The 19,647-nt window shown below is 39.1% G+C and overlaps 1 protein-coding gene across 1 annotated transcript in view; it reads right to left on the reverse strand.

Annotated features, from left to right (window-relative positions):
- The window catches only part of akap9 (A kinase (PRKA) anchor protein 9), a 140,383-nt gene continuing 120,736 nt past the window's right edge, over positions 1-19,647 (reverse strand). The window contains exons 37-52 of the mRNA XM_079879794.1: positions 17,877-18,059; positions 17,343-17,504; positions 16,010-16,148; positions 15,698-15,863; positions 14,945-15,095; positions 14,340-14,471; positions 13,785-13,940; positions 10,623-11,116; positions 9,218-9,329; positions 8,759-8,941; positions 7,870-8,052; positions 7,042-7,280; positions 6,280-6,368; positions 4,639-4,768; positions 2,428-2,561; positions 1-598 (exon numbers count right to left, since the gene is read on the reverse strand). Coding sequence (XP_079735920.1) covers positions 555-598; positions 2,428-2,561; positions 4,639-4,768; positions 6,280-6,368; positions 7,042-7,280; positions 7,870-8,052; positions 8,759-8,941; positions 9,218-9,329; positions 10,623-11,116; positions 13,785-13,940; positions 14,340-14,471; positions 14,945-15,095; positions 15,698-15,863; positions 16,010-16,148; positions 17,343-17,504; positions 17,877-18,059 — 2,697 coding nt within the window. The 3' untranslated portion in view covers positions 1-554. The remainder of the gene's footprint in view (positions 599-2,427; positions 2,562-4,638; positions 4,769-6,279; positions 6,369-7,041; positions 7,281-7,869; positions 8,053-8,758; positions 8,942-9,217; positions 9,330-10,622; positions 11,117-13,784; positions 13,941-14,339; positions 14,472-14,944; positions 15,096-15,697; positions 15,864-16,009; positions 16,149-17,342; positions 17,505-17,876; positions 18,060-19,647) is intronic.

The following is a 19,647-nucleotide window of genomic DNA, read 5'->3' on the forward strand; positions in this document are numbered from 1 at the left end:
GCAGTTTTCAAATATTATATTAATCTTTATTTCAGTTTTGACAAAATACCCATAAAATCCAAAGCTCCTACCTTTACAAAAATAAGTCTTCTACAAATGTCCTCGGGTCTTTTCAAAGGAGCGAGCGAATAAAACACAGTGTAGAGTATCTGACAACATGACTAGCTCATAAAGCCTCACCGATCCGCCTCGCTCTCCTCCTGTTAGTGTTCATGAGGTTATCAAGAGTCCGATAGCAGCCGTTCCTGTTCACCGTCCAACGCTTCTTAAATTAATCAACTTAAATTAGCATTCCACAAATATACAGTAACAACATGATTGTTTTCCATTAACAACAAATAAGGTAGAACTAATGTACAGATGTTGAAGCTGTTTCAAGTGCCGCCAACATAAAGCTTGATTATAAGATGATACACACACACACACACACACAAAAAAAACAACGTCTTTTTGGTCCCACAGACATTTATAGTAAGAGTACAAAAGCACAGCAGCTCAGCACGAGAGAAGGCAACTGAGTTTCTTCAAGCCAGTTTAAATGCAGATGAAGATCTTTATCTTCTGACTCCAAAGTGCAATTGAGCGTATGAAGAGGAACCTGGATGGGGGGGGGGGGGGGGGGGGGGGGGGGGTAAAAGAGTTTCACGTCAGCATGAAATCACAGTCATTCAGTGCAGGCCAATCAATTCACATCAATAAAATCACATCTAGCAATAATATATGGTTATTTAGGGTTGGGAATCGAATTTTATTTTTGAGTAATTGAAAAAGCATTAATTTAATTTACAGATAAAGCAATCACATTAGTAACCTTCCACACCCACTTCATTTTTTTATAGAAAATTGTACTTTGCATATTATACTGTAAAAAACACAATTAGTTGATTTTAGTTGATTTTAGTTGATCATAACTAGAGATGAAATGGCATGAACATTTCATGATTATAGTGACAAAAATGATCACGGTTATCCCAGAATCCTGTTCAAAAAGTGCTAATACTACACAATGAAATCAATTCACCACAAGTTTTATGTCGAAAACCAGCAAATAAATAAAATTAGCATCAATATGCACTTTTTGTTTACATAAACATTAAAATAATACCATTAAAAATGATTTTAAAAGTGTCTTGCAACGTTATATACTAACATGTACAAGTTCACATAAAGTTTTGACAAAAAAGGTTTTTATAAAAAGATAAAAAAGATAAATTACTGACATGTACAATGAACTTTAGCTTATCTTTTATTATTATTAGTAAAATTCGGTCCGATGTTCCCGTGGCGTCTGTCGTTGCTATGCAACCATGCCCTGCACTCTCCACAACGACAAACAAGTTTTAGTGGCTAATGGATTTCCACCGCCGAGAAGCGCTTGCTGTGTCTCTGCACTAGATGTATTTACGGAGAGGAGAAAGACACAGTAGTGTTTGGGTGCACCCCCATCCTTCCTGTTGACTGAGCTTTCAGTGTTGTTACGGAAAGGGCGAAGCTGATTGGTTGGTTCTTGTCACATGACCTGTGTTGTGGCATTATGAAGAGTTGAGAGTTTTTCATCTCGCTGCACCTGGAAAAACACGAGCACGTCGCTTCAATTATGAGCGCTCTTACCGCACGCCTACATTTGAACGAACTTGAGCGCGCAAAAGACGCGATATGTGAACGTGTACTGGTACTCTGGAGCTGGAGCTGGCGAGCGGCGAGTTGGAGACCCCGCTCTAGAGCGCCGCTTTGTAGGATATGACTCCATACTTTTTTGCTAATTTGTAATAACTTTCTGCGGCCAGCGTTTCTGGAAATGAACGAGGGTAAAACCTTTTTTAGACCTGACTAAATGAAATTTAAGACCGCGGATGAAAATCTGGCCGTTTTTAAGACGTTTTAAGGCCTTTTAAGGTTTTAGACTTGTTAAGACCCCGCGGGAACCCTGTAATTAAAAGAGGAAATTCACTCGTTCTTGGTTGAATAACTTTTGTTACTACATTTGTAATGTATTTCATTAATAAAGTGCAGAGTTATTTTACATTTGATCACAGTTTCTGAACCTGAAAATCTTAAAACACTGTTTATTTCAATCGTATCTTTGTTCAGCTGTGTCTATTTGTTGCGATTGCTCATTTTTTTTTTATACTTTTTTAATTCCTGAGTGTTTGCTTGTCTTTAATAATGCTGAAGCTTATATTAGTTGGGCTAGTTGTTCTTCTATGGTGTTTATAAACCACAGGCAAACGCTCCTCGTGTGAGTGTTCTTCAGCCTGATGATATTCAACAATTAAATGTTGTGCAATAAGACTAAATGTGAAGGTAATTGTACCTTTATTGGAATCGAAATCAGGATATCGATAAGAATCGTAATCGTTAATATTCAAGCGATCCCCGAGCCTAGTCACATGGTCTCTGCTCCGCTATATCAGTGGCTGTGTTTACCTGACTGCACACTGCCCAGGCGTCTCTGCAGCGCCTCCAGACGGGAGATGTAGTCGGTGAGAGCGCGGTCGGGGTCGTAGTTCTGCAGGTGTGCACACGGTAAACCTACGGGGTCGCCGGCCACACTGTGATACCTGGAGAGAGAGACGCACAACACTCAGAAACATCACCCTGACTGGACATGATGACTGAAGACGTTATGCTGTGTGGATTTAACCCTCGTCTTTCCCTCGCGGGTCAAACTGACCCCAAGCCCTAAAATTATACTTACGTTTTATTTGTCCAGAAAGCTGATTTCATTTCATTTTGATAATATCTTTTCTTCTTTTTTTTTTAATGAGATTTTTTGTTATTTTTTATTTTATTTACCTTTAAATTACTAGATCAATAAATAATCAATAAATAGTAATTTAAGCACATTCCTCACATTCTTTCAGCTTAAAATCAAAATAACTCACAATTTCATGCATAAACCCTTTTAACTCAGCTCTAAATATCTGACATTGAGTGTCTTTGCCGACCTCTCGTGGAGAATAATAATATAAGATGATATTTGATGACTCTAGATGGTCTTATAGCTCTATATGAGCAAATGAGCTGTTCCTCTGGGTCCTAAAGCCAGTTCATTCAGTGTGCATTCACATACACATGTAGACATTATAAAAACATTTTCTGGTAAAGTTTTAGAGTTTTTAGTTTGAATTCTGAGCATTTTTAGGTTTTTCTATGTGAACTGAAGCATTCCCCACATTCCACTCATTCCTGAGGGGGTCAAACTGACCCGAGAGAGACGGATCTCTTACTTTTATAAATTTCAACCACAAAACTCCTCGAATCCATAAAAAATGTGTGTGTATTTGTGGTTTAAGTGCGACAGAAGTCCTGGGGTCTTGGACCCTCTGACGAACACTCAATTTTACTCAAAATGGCCCGAAAGAAGGATGAGGGTTAAACAGGCGAATGCTGTGGTGTAAATCCAGCTTTTAATGTTGTTCATGTGTCTATGTGGTGTTTTTAATACGCTTTAAGACAAACCATGTGCAAATTCATAAGTCCTAATTGACCCTAACTGATGCAGTGTGTAGCTTTTATTTCTTAAACACAGGAAAACACATCATGGCCATATTCCAGTGTTATAATGTGAAGACTCATCAGACTGTGCAGGAGTGGATGAAGAATCATTAAACTCACTGAGAGTCTTTGGGATGTGCTGGAGACTTTACAGAGTGCTGGACTCTTGCATTGGTCATACAAGATCTTGAGCAGAAATGTATGGAAATAACATCACAAACATTTATTCCCATAGAGGTGCAACATTTCTGGTATTAGAGATGCACTGATGTTTTTAATCTGCATATCGGCTATAGCATGAAAAAGGCCAATATAGCAAACTGATGGTAATCCATAATCCAACGTTTATCTCTGGATAAAATAATGAAATACTTGCCAGAACAAAAATAAATCTGTACAAAATACTGTCAGGATGTAAACGTTCAACCTCAAGTCTACTCACTGTACAAACGCTGATTTAAAGTTCTCTTTTACTTCTAATTCACACACAATTATATCAAAATGCCTGTTGTAAACACACACTACCAGTCAAAGTTTGGGATCGGGAAGATTTCTAATGTTGTTAAAAGAAGTCTCTTCTGCTCACCAAGGCTGTGTTTATCTGATTAAAAATACAAACAAACTGTTCAATGTTACAAAAGATTCTATTTCAAATTTCTATTCATCAAAGAATCCTGAAGATTAAAATGTACAAGTTTCCACAGTTTCAACACTGATAATAATCATAAATGTTTCTAGAGCATCAAATCATCATATTAGAGTGATTTCTGAAGGATCATGTGACAGGATGGAATATGAAATATATTCACATAATAAACAGTTGTTTTAAATTGTCATAACATTTAACAATATTACTGTTTTTTGTTGTTGTATTTTTGATCAAATAAACGCAGCCTTGGTGAGAAGAAGAGACTTATTTTTAAAACATTAAAAATCTTCCCGATCCCAAGCTTTTGAAGGGCAGTGTGGTCGGCTATATCTTACATGAACATGAACAGTGGAGAAATACAACGCTTGTGTATCGGTATATCGGATCCGTGCATTAGCTCTTAAAGTGACAGCAGCCTAATAACCCTGTGAGATCTGTGTGTGTGTTCTGGGCTGTGTCAGTGTGTGTGTCAGTGGCAGGTGTTGTGGTACCTGTGCAGGACGGATGCCGTGGATCGAGGCGAGTCTCGTCCCGTCCGGCCCCGGCTCGTCCCCCGGCGCTCCCTGAACACCTCCACACTCCCGGGGTGCAGGAATGAAGACTCGTTCCTCACATCAGCACCTTCAGACACACACACTTCAGTGAGCTTCAGCGAGAGCACAGGCTTTCAGTACAGAATATTATATATTCATACTAGTGTTGTCAGAAGTACCGACTTAAGTACCAAGTCGATACTAAAATCTTAAAAATGAGCTTTGAGCGCTGTTGAGCAGAATCATAAACACCTCTGATTGGCCGTTGAGTTCACGAGCTCATTGGATATGTCTGTGATTGGCTACAATGATCAGCGCTTCAAAAACATGTTGTAAATACACATCAATGAGGCTCTTCAGCGAGCGCTTACACACACACACACACACACACACACACACACACACACACACACACACACACACACACACACACACACACACACGCGAGTGTTTGAAAGCAAGACAGACTGATAGTAGGGGTGTGCCGGTTTCAGAATTGGTGATGACGGTTATGACGGGAGTCAAATGTATATTAATAATAATCAATGTTATCGATAAAGATACACGGATGGGGTTTTATTTCATCCGCAACCGCACTCATCATCTGCACCGTTTTTTTTTTTTACCAAATTTAAAGCTGCACCCGCCCGTGTGATTGTTTTGCGGTCTATGGACGATGCAATGCTCTGCTGATGCGAGCCGCAAGAAAGCCCTTGTCTGTTCTAGAAAGGATGCAGCAAAGATATTTAATGCTAATGTATGAGGCATAGGCCTACGCTGAGTTTCATTCATTTACGACGAGATGCGCTCTAGTTCACAAAGCAATGCAAGTGAACGCGGCGCACCAGCGCCGGTTATTGTCTGCTATATCTGCTTTTTATTTATTAAATACGTGCAATTGGTTGATGAAATATTTATTAAAATTAAGATACAATTTGTACAAAATGAAATTCACTTTAAAGAAAGGTTTTCTAAAAAGCAAAAGTTAATGAAGTGGTAAAAATCATGTCTGACGATTTACAAAACAAAACTTGCGTTGGTAGGCCACTTGTCAAAGAATCAAATACAGTTGGAAACGACGTAGACCATTAATGACACAGACTGTTAACAATTGTTTTTAATTAGTATTTAAACATTCTCTATGATAAAAAATGTTTGTAAAAAATATTTTAATAACGGTTATTATTTTAATTGGCGGTTATAGAGTTGTAATGACGGTGTTCAACTATAACCGTCGGTCTCACGGTTATATACTAACCGTCACACCCCTAACTAGGCTTTCCTGTAGCTCAAACAGTAGAGCGTTGGCGCTAGCAACACCAAGGTCATGGGTTCGATTCCCAGGGAAAGCAAGAACTGACAAAATGTAAAATGTGTACCTTGAATACATTGTAAGTCGCTTTGGATAAAAGCGTCTGCCAAATGCGTAAATGTAAATGTAAAATGTAAATGTAAACTGATAGACTGTCAAAACACTTTCAAACGCTCCCGTGCATTGATCATTGTAATCAATGATCCCACTAATACACACACACACACACACACACACACACACACACACACACACACAAAGCAAAATGCACCCCAGGACACAGTTACCTGTGATCTGGCTGAGGCCGTTTCTGCTCACGATCGCAGCGCTCACGGTTCCTCCGGCTCTCTGCCATCTCTTCACCAGAAACCTCATCCTGCAGAACACACACCAGTTCACCCACAGCAGAACACACACCAGTTCACCCACAGCAGAACACACACCAGTTCACCCACAGCAGAACACACACCAGTTCACCCACATCCAATAAAACACTTAGTGAAAATTAATAGAATCATAATGTAAAAATTAAATAAACAGTAAACACAGAAAAAATAATACAATTATAGAAAAGAAAAATTAACATAAATAACTGTAAAATAATATAAAATAAATAAACAAATCAAAATAAAACACTTACTAAAAAAATTATCAATAAAACCAATAAAACCAATCAATTAATTAAATAATTTAAATATAAAAGCAACCAATCAAACTAAAACTAAATCAAAACTAAATAATTAAATCATACAAGTGTAAAATATTGTAAGTTACTTATTAATTGCCAAAGAAAATTGTCAAATAATTGTCAAAAAACATCAAAATAAACATTTAATCCAAAAAGGAGAAATATTTTATTTGTTGACCTGCATGTCATGTGACCACTAACCCTCATCAGTGAACTGTTGATCAATTATTGAAATATTAGCCTCAGGAGAACGTCAAGTGTGTAATGCCCCCCCGTCTCTCTCCTGTCTGTCCCAATTAGGCACAAATAAATGTCCACAGAGCACAAGTGTGTGTGTGTGTGTGTGTGTGTGTGTGTGTACCGTGAGAGGGCGATGCAGACGCGCACAGCCGATCTGAAGCGTGTGAAGCCCCTGCGCTGGTGACTGATGGACTCCAGACTGGTGTGTGTGTGTGTGGGATGGCCACCCATGCGTGCGATCAGAGCCAGCGTGGCGTCCTCACACTCCTGAAAGCCTCCCAGCAGCAGCAGGAGATACTTCTTCTGATACACCAGAGCCTTCCGGAAGCTCTCGGCGCGCAGGTACTTCCCATACATCCTCTGTGGAGACACACGGGAACACCGGAGGTCAGCTCTCTGGGTTCACACGTACTGTCAAATCTAACTCCGGGACTTTCAAGGACTTCACAAGCACTACTTTTTTTGGTGTTTTTCCAAGGACTACAATCAGAGATCTCATCCATCAAACAATATCTTTCTTTATTATCTGTTAAATTCTGAAAAGGTAAATAGATAAATAAAATAAACTAATAACAAAAATGGCACAAATAAAGTGCAGTGACTCTGGAAACTTTAACCATTGAAAGGATGTTATGACAAAGATATCGCTTTCCTCATTCAAACTGATCTTTTCTCCCATGAATATATGATGGGCCTGAAGAATAAAAGCTGTATCGTACACTTGGATATTGATGAGCAATATCACACTCATAGCCATGCGAAACGCCTCTATATCTATGTCAGATGAGCTGCAGCCTTTACTCTGAGTGAAAAGATGGTTTTATTCAAGTACTTCTTCATAAAAATGTTTTGAAGGATTTTCCTGGACTTGCATTTTAAACAGTCGAATTCAAGCGTGTGCGAACCCTGCGTATGATACGGTCAGACATGTTTATATGAGGAGGTGCACCTTGAGGGCCGTGCTGTCGGGGTCGGCTCCGCTCAGATCTCGCAGTGTGTCGGAGCGGCTCTCTGCCCTCAGCCGGTTCAGCTCTGCCTCGGCCTGAGCGAGGGACTTCTCCAGACGCCTCCTCTCCTGAGCCCAGGACTCGCGCTCGCTGGAGAACAGCACCAGCTCCTGACGGCTCGAACCCTGCGAGAGGACAGACCGTCAGCTTCATGACCACAGCGCTGCGCTTCAGAGCAGCTTCACAGCGGTGAACAGGAGGATAACAGAACCAGCGGGAAACACTTCATCAGATACCAGACTAATTCTGCTGTACTGAAGACAATAGAGTCACTACTCAGATCAATTCAGCTCAAGGTCTGTTCTTATACAATTCGCTATCAGAAAGATGGAAAGAAAAAAATAGAAAAAATTACAAAAAAAAGAAAAAATAGACAAAAAAGAAAGAGAGATATTACAGAAAAAACAACAAAAGAAAAAACATACAGAATTTTTTTTTTTAAATGACAGAAAAAAATAGACCAAAAAAAAGAAAAATACAGACAGAAAAATGACAGAAAAAAGAAAAATACAGACAGAAAAAAATACAAACAGAAAAAAAAAAAAAAAATACATAAAAAGCAAAAAAAATAAAGAAAAAAATGACAGAAAAAGAAAAAAATAGACAAAAGAAAGAAGGAAAGAAAGATAAATACAGACAGAAAAAATAGAGGAAAAATTAAAAAATAATCAAGAAAGAAAGGAAGACAGAGAGAAAGAACAAGTGCTATAACTGTCAATAGTGGCCATTCTTTAGAACTAGTGACTGAAGCTGCAGTGAAGACTGACTGACTGACTGACTGACTGACTGATTGATTGACTGACTGATTGATTGACTGATTGATAGACTCACGCTCTCCGCGACGGCCTTCTTCTGTCTGCTTCTCCGCAGCTCCTCCTCGAGGTTCAGTAACTGGTTTCGTAAGTCGTTCTTCTCTTCCGTCAGTCGACTGACGAATCCCGTGAGCTCTGCGTTCTGGCGGAGTAAACGCTCGCTCAGCAGACTAGAGGATCCTCCGGCCAGCAGAGCGGCGCTCTACACACACACACACACACACACACACACACACACACACACACACACACACACACACACACACACACACACACACACACACAGGAGAATGAATAATGCCTCCAGTCCAATGGACCAATCACAGAGAATCTGATATATATTGCACAACATCTCCAATCTGATTGGCCGGCTTCCAGAACACAAATATGAATATTTATTTATAGCATAATCAAATATGTATTTACAAAGCCACATAAGCTGCCTGTTTCCCTAGTGAGTGTAAATGTGCTCGCTCACCTCCGGGAGAGCAGAAGGGGCTGATGGGATATGCTGTAGCATTGACATCACATCCTGTACATTTCTTTGAAGCCACGCTAGACTTTCACGGTCGGGCCCTTCTCCGGATAACCTGCACACACACACACACACACACACTTGCTAGGATGTTCCGAGTAGTTGTTAGTGCTTTACTATGCTGTTGCTAAGGTGTTGCCTTGCTGTTGTTAGAATGTTCTGAGTGGTTGTAGTAAATTGTTGAGTTGCTAAGGCGTTGCTAGGGTGCTCTAAATAGTTGTAATAAAATTGTATTGAGTTACTAAGGCGTTGCATGGGTGTTTGGAGTGGTTGTAATAATTTTATTGAGTTGCTAAGGCGTTGCTAGGGTGTTTGGAGTAGTAGTACATTTTTGAGTTCCTAAGGTGTTGCTAGGGTGTTAGAAGTTGTTGTATTTATTGAGTTGCTAAGGCGTTGCTAGGGTGTTTTGAGTGGTTGTAGCACATTTTTTGTTTAGTTGCTATGGTGTTGCTAAGGTGTTTGTATTTATTGAGTTGCTAAAGCGTTGCTAGGGTGTTTGGAGTGGTAATAATTTTTTTGAGTTGCTAAGACGTTGCTAGGGTGTTTGGAATGGTAGTACATTTTTTTTGAGCTGCTAAGGTGTTGTTAGGGTGTTTGGAGTGGTTGTAATAATTTTGAGTTGCTAAGGCGTTTTGAGCGGTAGTATATTTTGTTGAGTTGTTAAGGTGTTTCTGGGGTGTTTGAAGTGGTAGTACATTTTTGAGTTGCTAAGGTGTTGCTAAGGTGTTTTGAGTGGTTGTAGTACATTTTTGTTGAGTTGCTATGGTGTTGCTAGGGTGTTTGTATTTATTGAGTTGCTAAGGCGTTGCTAGGGTGTTATGAGTGGTTGTAGTACATTTTTTGTTGAGTTGCTATGGTGTTGCTAAGGTGTTTGTATTTATTGAGTTGCTAAGGCGTTGCTAGGGTGTTTGGAGTGGTAATAATTTTTTTGAGTTGCTAAGACGTTGCTAGGGTGTTTGGAATGGTAGTACATTTTTTTTGAGTTGCTAAGGTGTTGCTAGGGTGATTTGAGTGGTTGAAGTACATTTTTGTTGAGTTGCTAAGGTATTGCATGGGTGTTTGGAGTGGTTGTAATAATTTTATTGAGTTGCTAAGGCGTTACTAGGGTGTTTGGAGTGGTAGTACATTTTTGAGTTGCTAAGGCATTTCATGGGTGTTTTGAGTGGCTGTAGTACATTTTTGTTGAGTTGCTAAGGCGTTGCTAGGGTGTTCTGAGTGGTTGTAATAAAATGTTATTGAGTTGCTAAGGCGTTTCTAGGGTGTCTGATCACTTTGTAAAGTATCAATACTTCTGTGACATCACTAACCCTAACTCTGAGCAGCAGATAGTCGATGCGTGGTGTCGTACCTGGCCGGGGTTTCGCTGGTCAGGCTGTTGATCCTGGCGGCGATGAGCTGCAGTCGGCTGAGGATGGGGTCCGTGTGTTTGGGCTCCGGGTTCTGACCAGTGTGTGTCGTAGCGTCTGCCGTCTCCTGCTGCAACACCCAGTCCCGGGTTCGATCCGCGGGCCGAGCGTCTCTCAGCTTCTCCTCCAGCTCTCTCACTCTCTCCTGCAGTCGGAGTATCTCTCCCTCCAGCTCTCTCTCTCTCTCCTGCAGTCGGTGTCTCTCTCCCTCGAGTCTCCTGACGGTGTCTCTCTCGGCGTTCAGCTCCGCCCGCAGCTCCTCCACCCGTCGCCCCAGTGCATTCTGGTCCTGCTGAAGTGAAGACCTCTCCTCGTCCCACTGTCGTTTGTGCTGCACCGCTTCCAGTTTGTGCTTCTCCAGCTCCTCCATCATCAGCACCACCTGCTCCTGCTTCTCCACCAGCTGCGCCTGCAGGAGAGACTCCACCGACTCCACCTGCGCACAGCAACACCTCACATTCACTACTTGCTAGTGGAGGAACGCATCACAAAATTCAGGTTAAAAAATGAATATTCAACAATAATATTGATCGGCCTGCAATGACACCATTATACAAGAACTGAACTGAGCTGGACGATGACATCATGGTTATAGAGCGGATAGATATATATATATATACAGTACCAGTCAAAAGTTTGGAAACACTACTATTTTTAATGTTTTTGAAAGAAGTCTCTTATGCTCATCAAGCCTGCAGTAAAAAAAAACAACAACAACAAAAAAAAACAGTAATATTATGAAATATTATTACAATTTAAAATAATGGTTCTCTTTTTTAATATACTTTAAAATGTAATTTATTTTTGTGATGCAAAGCTGAATTTTCATCAGCAAGTCCTCCAGTCTTTGGTGTCTTATGATCCTTCAGAAATCATTCTAATATGATGATTTGATACTCAGTTATTATCAATGATGGAAACAGTTGTGCTGTTTAATATATTTTTTTGGAATACTTTTTTCAGGATTCATTGATGAGTAAAAACGTTAACAGCATTTATTCATAAAAACAGCATTTATTCAAAATAAAAACATTTCTAACAATATAAATCGTTACCATCACCTTTTATCAATTTAACGCATCCTTGTTGAATTAAAGTACTAATTTCTTTTAAAAAAAAAAGTTATTGTTCCCAAACTTTTGAACGGTAGTGTATATTGTTACAAAAGATTTCTATTCTAAATAAATACAGTTCTTTTTAACTTTTTATTCATCAAATAATCCTGAAAAAAGTATCTCAGGTTATAAAAAAATATTAAGCAGCACAACTGTTTCCAACATTGATCATAAATCAGCATATTAGAATGATTTCTGAAGGATCATAAGACACCAAAGACTGGAGTACTTGCTGATGAAAATTCAGCTTTGCATCACAAAAATAAATTACATTTTAAAGTATATTAAAAAAGAGAACCATTATTTTAAATTGTAATAATATTTCATAATATTACTGTTTGTTTTTTTTGTTTTGTTTTTTTTTAACTGCAGGCTTGATGAGCATAAGTCTCTTCTTTCAAAAACATTAAAAATAGTAATGTTTCCAAACTTTTGACTGGTACTGTATATATATATATATAAAAATTAACTAAATTAGTAACTTTCTTTACAACAAAACTGAAACATCACTGAACTTACTTAAGCTGAACTATGACGCAATTTTCTTCTGGAAACAAACTTTGCTGCATTATTTTCTTGTTATCTCTGTAAAGCTGCTTTGAAACAATCAGTGTTGTAAAAAGTGCTGTATAAATAAATGTGACTTGACGGTTCGAATCAGTGGGTTTGAGCCACGGATCGGATCATTTTTCATATATATATATAAATGTGTGTTGGGGGGGGGGGGGGTGTAACTGCTTTTCATTTATTACTTAAATCTCACTTGAAGTTCTTCGATACTACATCAAAAACTACTAGCCTAACTGATAAAGTTCAAACAGTGACCAGTCAGTAATAAAATAAGAACAAATACACAAATTACAAGCAGAGAGTCTAACAGTAGTATAACAGTAGTATTCAGGTACAGAAATGAATAATTAAGCCTAAATGTAAAATACCACTATTTGTTCACTGTAGAAATTAAATATAGTTTCATCGTGTTAAAGCTGTATTTGTTGTTTTATTAACATTAATGACACAGACGACAGCAGGAATATTAGTCTGCCGTCACTTTAAAGGAGAACTCCGGTCAATTTTAACATTGAGCTCATTTTTTTGTACATTTGGAGTGCTGTCAATACAGAGAACAACGACAAAAATCGGTGTTGCCTACACCGTGTTATCCTCTTTTTAAAATTTGCACCCTGTTGACTTCAATGGGGCAAGTACTAAACCTGCTTTTAGCCTCTTAACATCCTTGATGTGTCATTACAAGTGCACAGGTCATGTGAGTGATTCCTTCAGAGTGAACACGGGTGAATCTGACTGCAGTAGATGTGCAAGATATGGATAAAAATGATGTTATTTAAGCCAGCGCACATACCTGTATTTACATCCTGTTTTCGGTCGAAGTCCAAAGTAGTCGATTGTCGAGTTCACGCGAATTTTAAAAAGAGGATAACACGGTGTAGGCAACACCGATTTTTGTCGTTGTTCTCTGTACTGACAGCACTCCAAATTTACAAAAAAATGAGCTCAATGTTAAAATTAACCGGAGTTCTCCTTTAAGACCGATAAACTGACAAACATCAGGTTTCTTTCTCAACTGTTCACTTACGACAGAACCGAGAGAATACTTGCAGAGATGTACACATAAACACAAACTTATGTCTAAATACCCGTTCAAGGGCAAGGAAACGCGAAAGAGGAATCAATTCAGTGTTCGAGCTCTGTCTGAAACACACCTCCCTCTCTCTCATAACGCACGAATCCCGGTTAATGCCTCTTCTTCTGCGTTTAAAATTTGAATGTGTAAATTGGCAAGACAAAACACGTCCAAATGATAAACTTTCACTCTATGATGGTTAAATTCAGCAGTTAATCGGCGAATCCCACGCGTGCCGAACCGCGGGGTGTATCTGTTGAATATTCCTCAACTGTGCTTTATTCCACCCCTGCTACTCGCGGTGTTTATTTAGGGAACTAAACATGTTTGGCGTCTCTGGTTACCTGGCTGCAGGAGGCCTCGGCCTGTGTCCCAGAATCCTGTGCGTTTGACGCGGAGCTCGTGTGGACCCGCCGGAGCAGTTGTGCGTTGAGCTCCTTCTCTTTCTCTAGAGCACTGCTGATCTCTGCGGCCCGAGCTCTCTGAGCGTCTAACTGAACCTGCACACACACACACACACACACACACGCGCACACACACACACGCACATACACACACGCACACAGAAAAATGTCATTAGATTTTCGTCATAGTTTTTTGTCATTCAAAACTGGTTTTTATTTAGTTATCGTCTCGTTTTCATCTGTGAAAAAAATCTGTGTGTTCAGGCTCTGGCGTTTTCAGCGCCGCCAAAATAAAAGTCTCAACAACACGCGTGTCTTGCGTCACTTCAGAGTTCCTACTAGAGGTGCAAACGCAACCAGGAAAACGTTCCTAAGGGAAGCATTAGTTCTCGGGGGACCATCCTGGTGGCTCGTGCTAGAACTCTCCGGTGGCTCGGCCCCTAGTGACCTGCCTCGGCCCACACTCAAGCATTACGGGTGTCAGCGTACACACACCTGCAGCTCTGAGGACACGCCGGCCTCTCGCTCCTGATCTCTGAGCTGAGCTGAAGTCTCTCTCTCTCTCTCCAGGGCGATCGACAGCTCGACCACACGCCCTCGCTGATCTTCCAGAGCCAGTTTAAGATCCTGCAGAGACGAACAACACATCAACACAAGCCATCGATGAGCACATCAACACAAGCCATCGATGAGCACATCAACACAAGCCATCGATGAGCACATCAACACAAGCCATCGATGAGCACATCAACACAAGCCATCGATGAGCACATCAACACAAGCCATCGAGACAGAGCGACACGCGTCATAATCTGAATGCCACGCTCACTTTTGTGTCCTTAAACACTGTTTTTGGGGTCTTCAGCTTATAAACACTTATTTCTGGGTTGTTTAGCTTGTTTGCTGTACACCTCGTCACACAGCAGCTTTTAGACACTGTTTTGTTTTTTTGTTATAAGTCAGAGATGACGAGGAGGCAGCTTCACACAATACACACTCAATGGAGACGGTTGGATTGCCCCCCCCCCCGCCAGTGGGCGTGGCCTAAATGCGCTCGGCCTCCATCAATGCGCCCTCCCTGTGATTGACAGATCGTTTACCTCCACCTCCTCTCTCTCGCTCTCCTGCTTCCGGTCAGACTTGCACTTCTCCTTCTCGTACGCCCACTGCAGTTCTCTCGCTCTCTTCTGCTCGTGTGCCAGTGTGTCGTTCAGTGTGTCGACCTCGGCGGCCTTCAGCGAGACCTCCACCCTGCCAGAGCACACGGGCGGTCAGTCACACACACACACGCACGTGAATACATATAATGCAAATTGCAAATAAAAATATTATAAATACACATTCTAAATTATTTAAAATGATGAATTAGTCAAGTCATCTTCATTTATACAGCGCTTTCAACAATGTAGCCTGTTTCAAAGCAGCTTTACAGAGATAAACGTATAATTTAAGGTAACAGAGACTGTTTTGGCTTTATAGCGGTTCTTTAATAAAGTTATTTTACAGCTAAAGTTAGTTTTGATTGATTTGAATTATATTTTTATTACTTTACCCATTTATATAATTCTAATTAACATACATATATATATATATATATATATATATACTATTTAAATAATTTTATTTTTAAGTTATTTTATAATAATAAATATATATATATATATATATATATATATATATATATTATTTATACAAGTATATTTCATATATATATATATATATATATATATATATATATATATATATATATATATATATATATATATATATATACATACATTTAATGCAAACTACAAATAAAAATATTATACATGTGTGTATGTAGTGTGTGTGTGTGTGTGTGTGTGTGTTACCTGAGTGTGTCGAGCTCTTTCAGGTGTTTGTGTTGTGATTTTATAGCACTCTCCAGCTCTAGTTTAGTCTGGCTCAGTTCAGTCTTGATTTCCTCCAGCCGATCAGAGCCGGACCCGACCGATGTCCCGACCAGCGCCGCTTCTGCCTCCCTCACGCTCTCCGCTCCTGATCAACACAGGATAAAAACTTTTATGAAGTGGAAGCGGAAGCTAATCTTCCCAGCAGCCTTTATCACTGAGCCATCAGCAGCACAAGCGAGTCAGAATGAGCCTCATGGGCTGTGTAATGCACACAGTCAGTGTGTGTCGTACCGGCAGTGTCCACAGGGTGGCGCTGTGTGTGTGCAGACGTGAGTGTGTGAAGCTGATCTCTGAGCTGACGGATCTCCGAGCGCAGGCTGCTTCTGTCCGCCGAGCTCAACACACACATGTCCTCGCTGTGCCGGGCGTCCTGCACACACACACAACAACAGGTTAAAACATCTCCTCCTCCTCCAGGGCCATTTCAGAGGGAGTTAAAACGTATTTAAACCTTAGCTTTTAATAATGTGTTATTTTTATGAACAGCACTTTGGTACCCATTGTGGTTTTTGAAAGTGCTCTAGAAATAAAGTTGAGTTTATACCTGATCAGCATCTCAGTGTGATCCGAGCACAAGCACTCAATGCAGATGTTTGTTTGTTTGTTTATTGATGAGTATTGGGACTAATTACATGGCAAACAATCCATACAATTTAAAACACTACATCAAACGTTTACACTTCACACGACAGGAAACTGAAAATGCTAAACACAGCTGCATATAAAGGGCAAAATGTTTTGTAATTATTGCAGTAAAACATTAAAACTAGTTGGGCACGAATCTGAAACAACAGACAACATAACGAGTGTTATTTCAGTATCATTAATATACTGTTATAGTGCTTATGAATATGTTGAATTAGTTTAAATGTTTATATATATTTGTTTATTTTGGTTAAAATTGTAGTAATAAATAAAAATGTAGCCAAAATAAAAATAATTATCAGAAGATTTATTTTAAGATATACATTATAATGATATTTTACATATATTATATGTAATAAATTATATATATATATATATATATATATATATATATATATATATATATATATATATATATAACTTATTACATGTAATATATGTAAAATATAATTATAATATATTATATAAAATGTATTATTTACATATGTTATAATATATCATCAATATATATATACAGTGTTACAATATATTTATATATATATATATATATATATATATAAATATATTGTAACACTGTATATATATATATATATATATATATATATATATATATATATATATATATATATATATATATATATATATATATATATATATATAAACTTGATATTATAGAGAGATTTAAAAAAAAAAATTATATATATTTTAAATCATTTTTTAAATGGTTTTAGTTTTAGTTAACCATAATAACCATTATTAATAACAACTCTTGCTCTATCAACATACAGTAACACACAAAAGTGAGTGAGTAAGTGATGAATGCAGTATATAAATCAGAGACGCTCAAAGAAACCCAGCGCATGTCAGTCCCAGACACAGGCATCATGTGATCAGACGAGTGGCGCTGGCGTATGCTAACCTGCTCCGCTAGCGCTCTCTCCAGCTGGCTGAGATGAACGACAGCATCAGCGGTGTCCAGTCGCTCCAGGTGAGAGTATAACACACTCTTCAGCACGTCTCGCTCGTGAACAAACACCTGCTGAACGGCCGACAGCAGCTCCGCTCGCCAGTCGCCGTCGACCTGCACACACACACACACACACACACACACACACACACACACACACACACACACACTTCAACATCTGAGCCAGCACAAGAGCTCAGGCATGATACTAAACAAAACATGGGTCATTTTAAAATGCAGAAGCACCACTAGGGGTGGGAATCAAAAATCAATTCCAATTCTGGAATCGAATACTTGTTATAAAATTAAAATGATCGATTCCTCTTATCGATTCCTTTGTGAGCATTTTCAGGCGTGTGTGTATCAGTATATTGGATCAGTGCAGCTCTCGAAATCGATAAGAATGGTTAAAACCGATCCCCAAGCCAGATGAAGCGCTCTGGGAATGATGCTGTGGTGTGTGTGTGTGTGTGTGTGTGTGTTCACCTGTGTGTGCGTCTGCAGTTTGCTGATGAGGAGCTTGAGCGAGTCGACGGTGTGTATGAGGGCGTCTCTCTCTCGGCCCCAGGCCTGAGTTTGAAGAGTCGCGGGTCGATCCGCTTCACACAGCGGCAGCTCGGAGAGCGACAGGACCTGCATGCCCTCCTGGTGGACCTCGCGCAGCAGACTCTGGGAGAGGTCAGGGGTCACACACTTACTGAAGGCCTATTGAGGACTTTTAAAGCACTGCTTTTTTGTTTTCCAAGGACTACTATCAGAGATCGCACTTTTTTTTAAACAATATCTTTATTTTTTTAAAGGGTTAGTTCACCCAAAAATGAAAATTAGCCTCAACTCATCCTAGGTGTATATGACACTCTTCTCTCAGACGAACACAATCTGAGTTATGTTAATAAATGTCCTGGCTCTACCCAGCTTTATAATGGCAGTGACATTTTTTACTCAAATTACAGATATAAGGTATACAAAATACAACTTACCACATATTTAAGAATATATTAAATACAGAGTTTATAATGGCTATTATTGTTCAATAAATACTATTTTACAGGGTTCCCACACCTCGGTTAACTTCAAACTCAAGGACTTAATGTGGGACACGCTTCAAGCGAGAGCAAGGTTACATCGTGTTGTAAAATACATCGTTACAGTTTTGCGCGAGTGAACGTCATGGCAGTGTACAACACACAGTACCTCACTGAACGTAACGCATAAATGCACGTAACATATCCAGAGACGCTAGGCTAGGGTGTTCATCAGACGGGCAGCGGTGTTTACATAGCGTGAAAAGATTATATTTGTGTTTTCGAAAAAATAAAACTCTAATTCATGTATATATTGTGTTTAAATAAGGTAAAGCACTTTTCAGGTTCCTCTTCATAAATATGGCTGTTTTCAAGGGTTTTCCAGGACTCTTACTCGCATCAGACTAGGGCTGGGCGATATGGCCAAAAAAAATATCACGATAATTTTTTTTATATCAGTCGATATCGATAATTATCACGATAAAAGTCAAATCTTTATTTCTTTAAAGTTTAAAGGCAGATTTTTGCTCCTAAGTGAAAGTTGTAGAAACCAGAGCGTTAACTGTGGTTTTAAACTACTCTTTATTGTCAGAACATATCATGACAAAAACTCTTGCCAAACAGGAGAACATTTCACAAATCTGAGGTAGAACATTCAAACATTTGTCATTTTTCCTTAACAAAATAAATATATTTATTGGACAATTTCTTAGTTTCTGCATGTGCTCATTTTTTTTTTTTTTTTTTTTTGGTAAAATGTAATATTCTGACTGTTTGAGTTTCATTAAACTTAACCATTGGTCATCCAGTATCATGCATTTAGATCATGATAACCACAGATAAAATCAGGCATAGCCGATAGCACCTCACTATCATGGCAAAATGTAACTTTATGGTTTCTATGGTATTTGTATGAAAAACAGTAGCCTAAATACATGATTAAATACTGTAATTATATTCCATCAGTCCTTTAATACATTGTCTACATTAATAATATAATACAATTCAATATGTATATCCTACATTTCATGGTGCAGTTAATATTACTAGGCTAACAGTAAATCCGTGGTAAATGATGGGAATTTCAGCCTTCAGACTGTATCGTTGCGCACAGTTAGTCAGCGCTGTTTCATCTGCCTTTAAACTGGTTTAAATCACGGAGACATTTGTGTTCCTCGCTGAACTCAAGCGCTTCTCACTGGATCTCGTGACCGAGACCAATCGGAGTAAAC

Source organism: Squalius cephalus (assembly GCF_949319135.1).
Source record: "Squalius cephalus genome assembly, chromosome: 8".
Lineage (NCBI taxonomy): Eukaryota > Metazoa > Chordata > Actinopteri > Cypriniformes > Leuciscidae > Squalius > Squalius cephalus.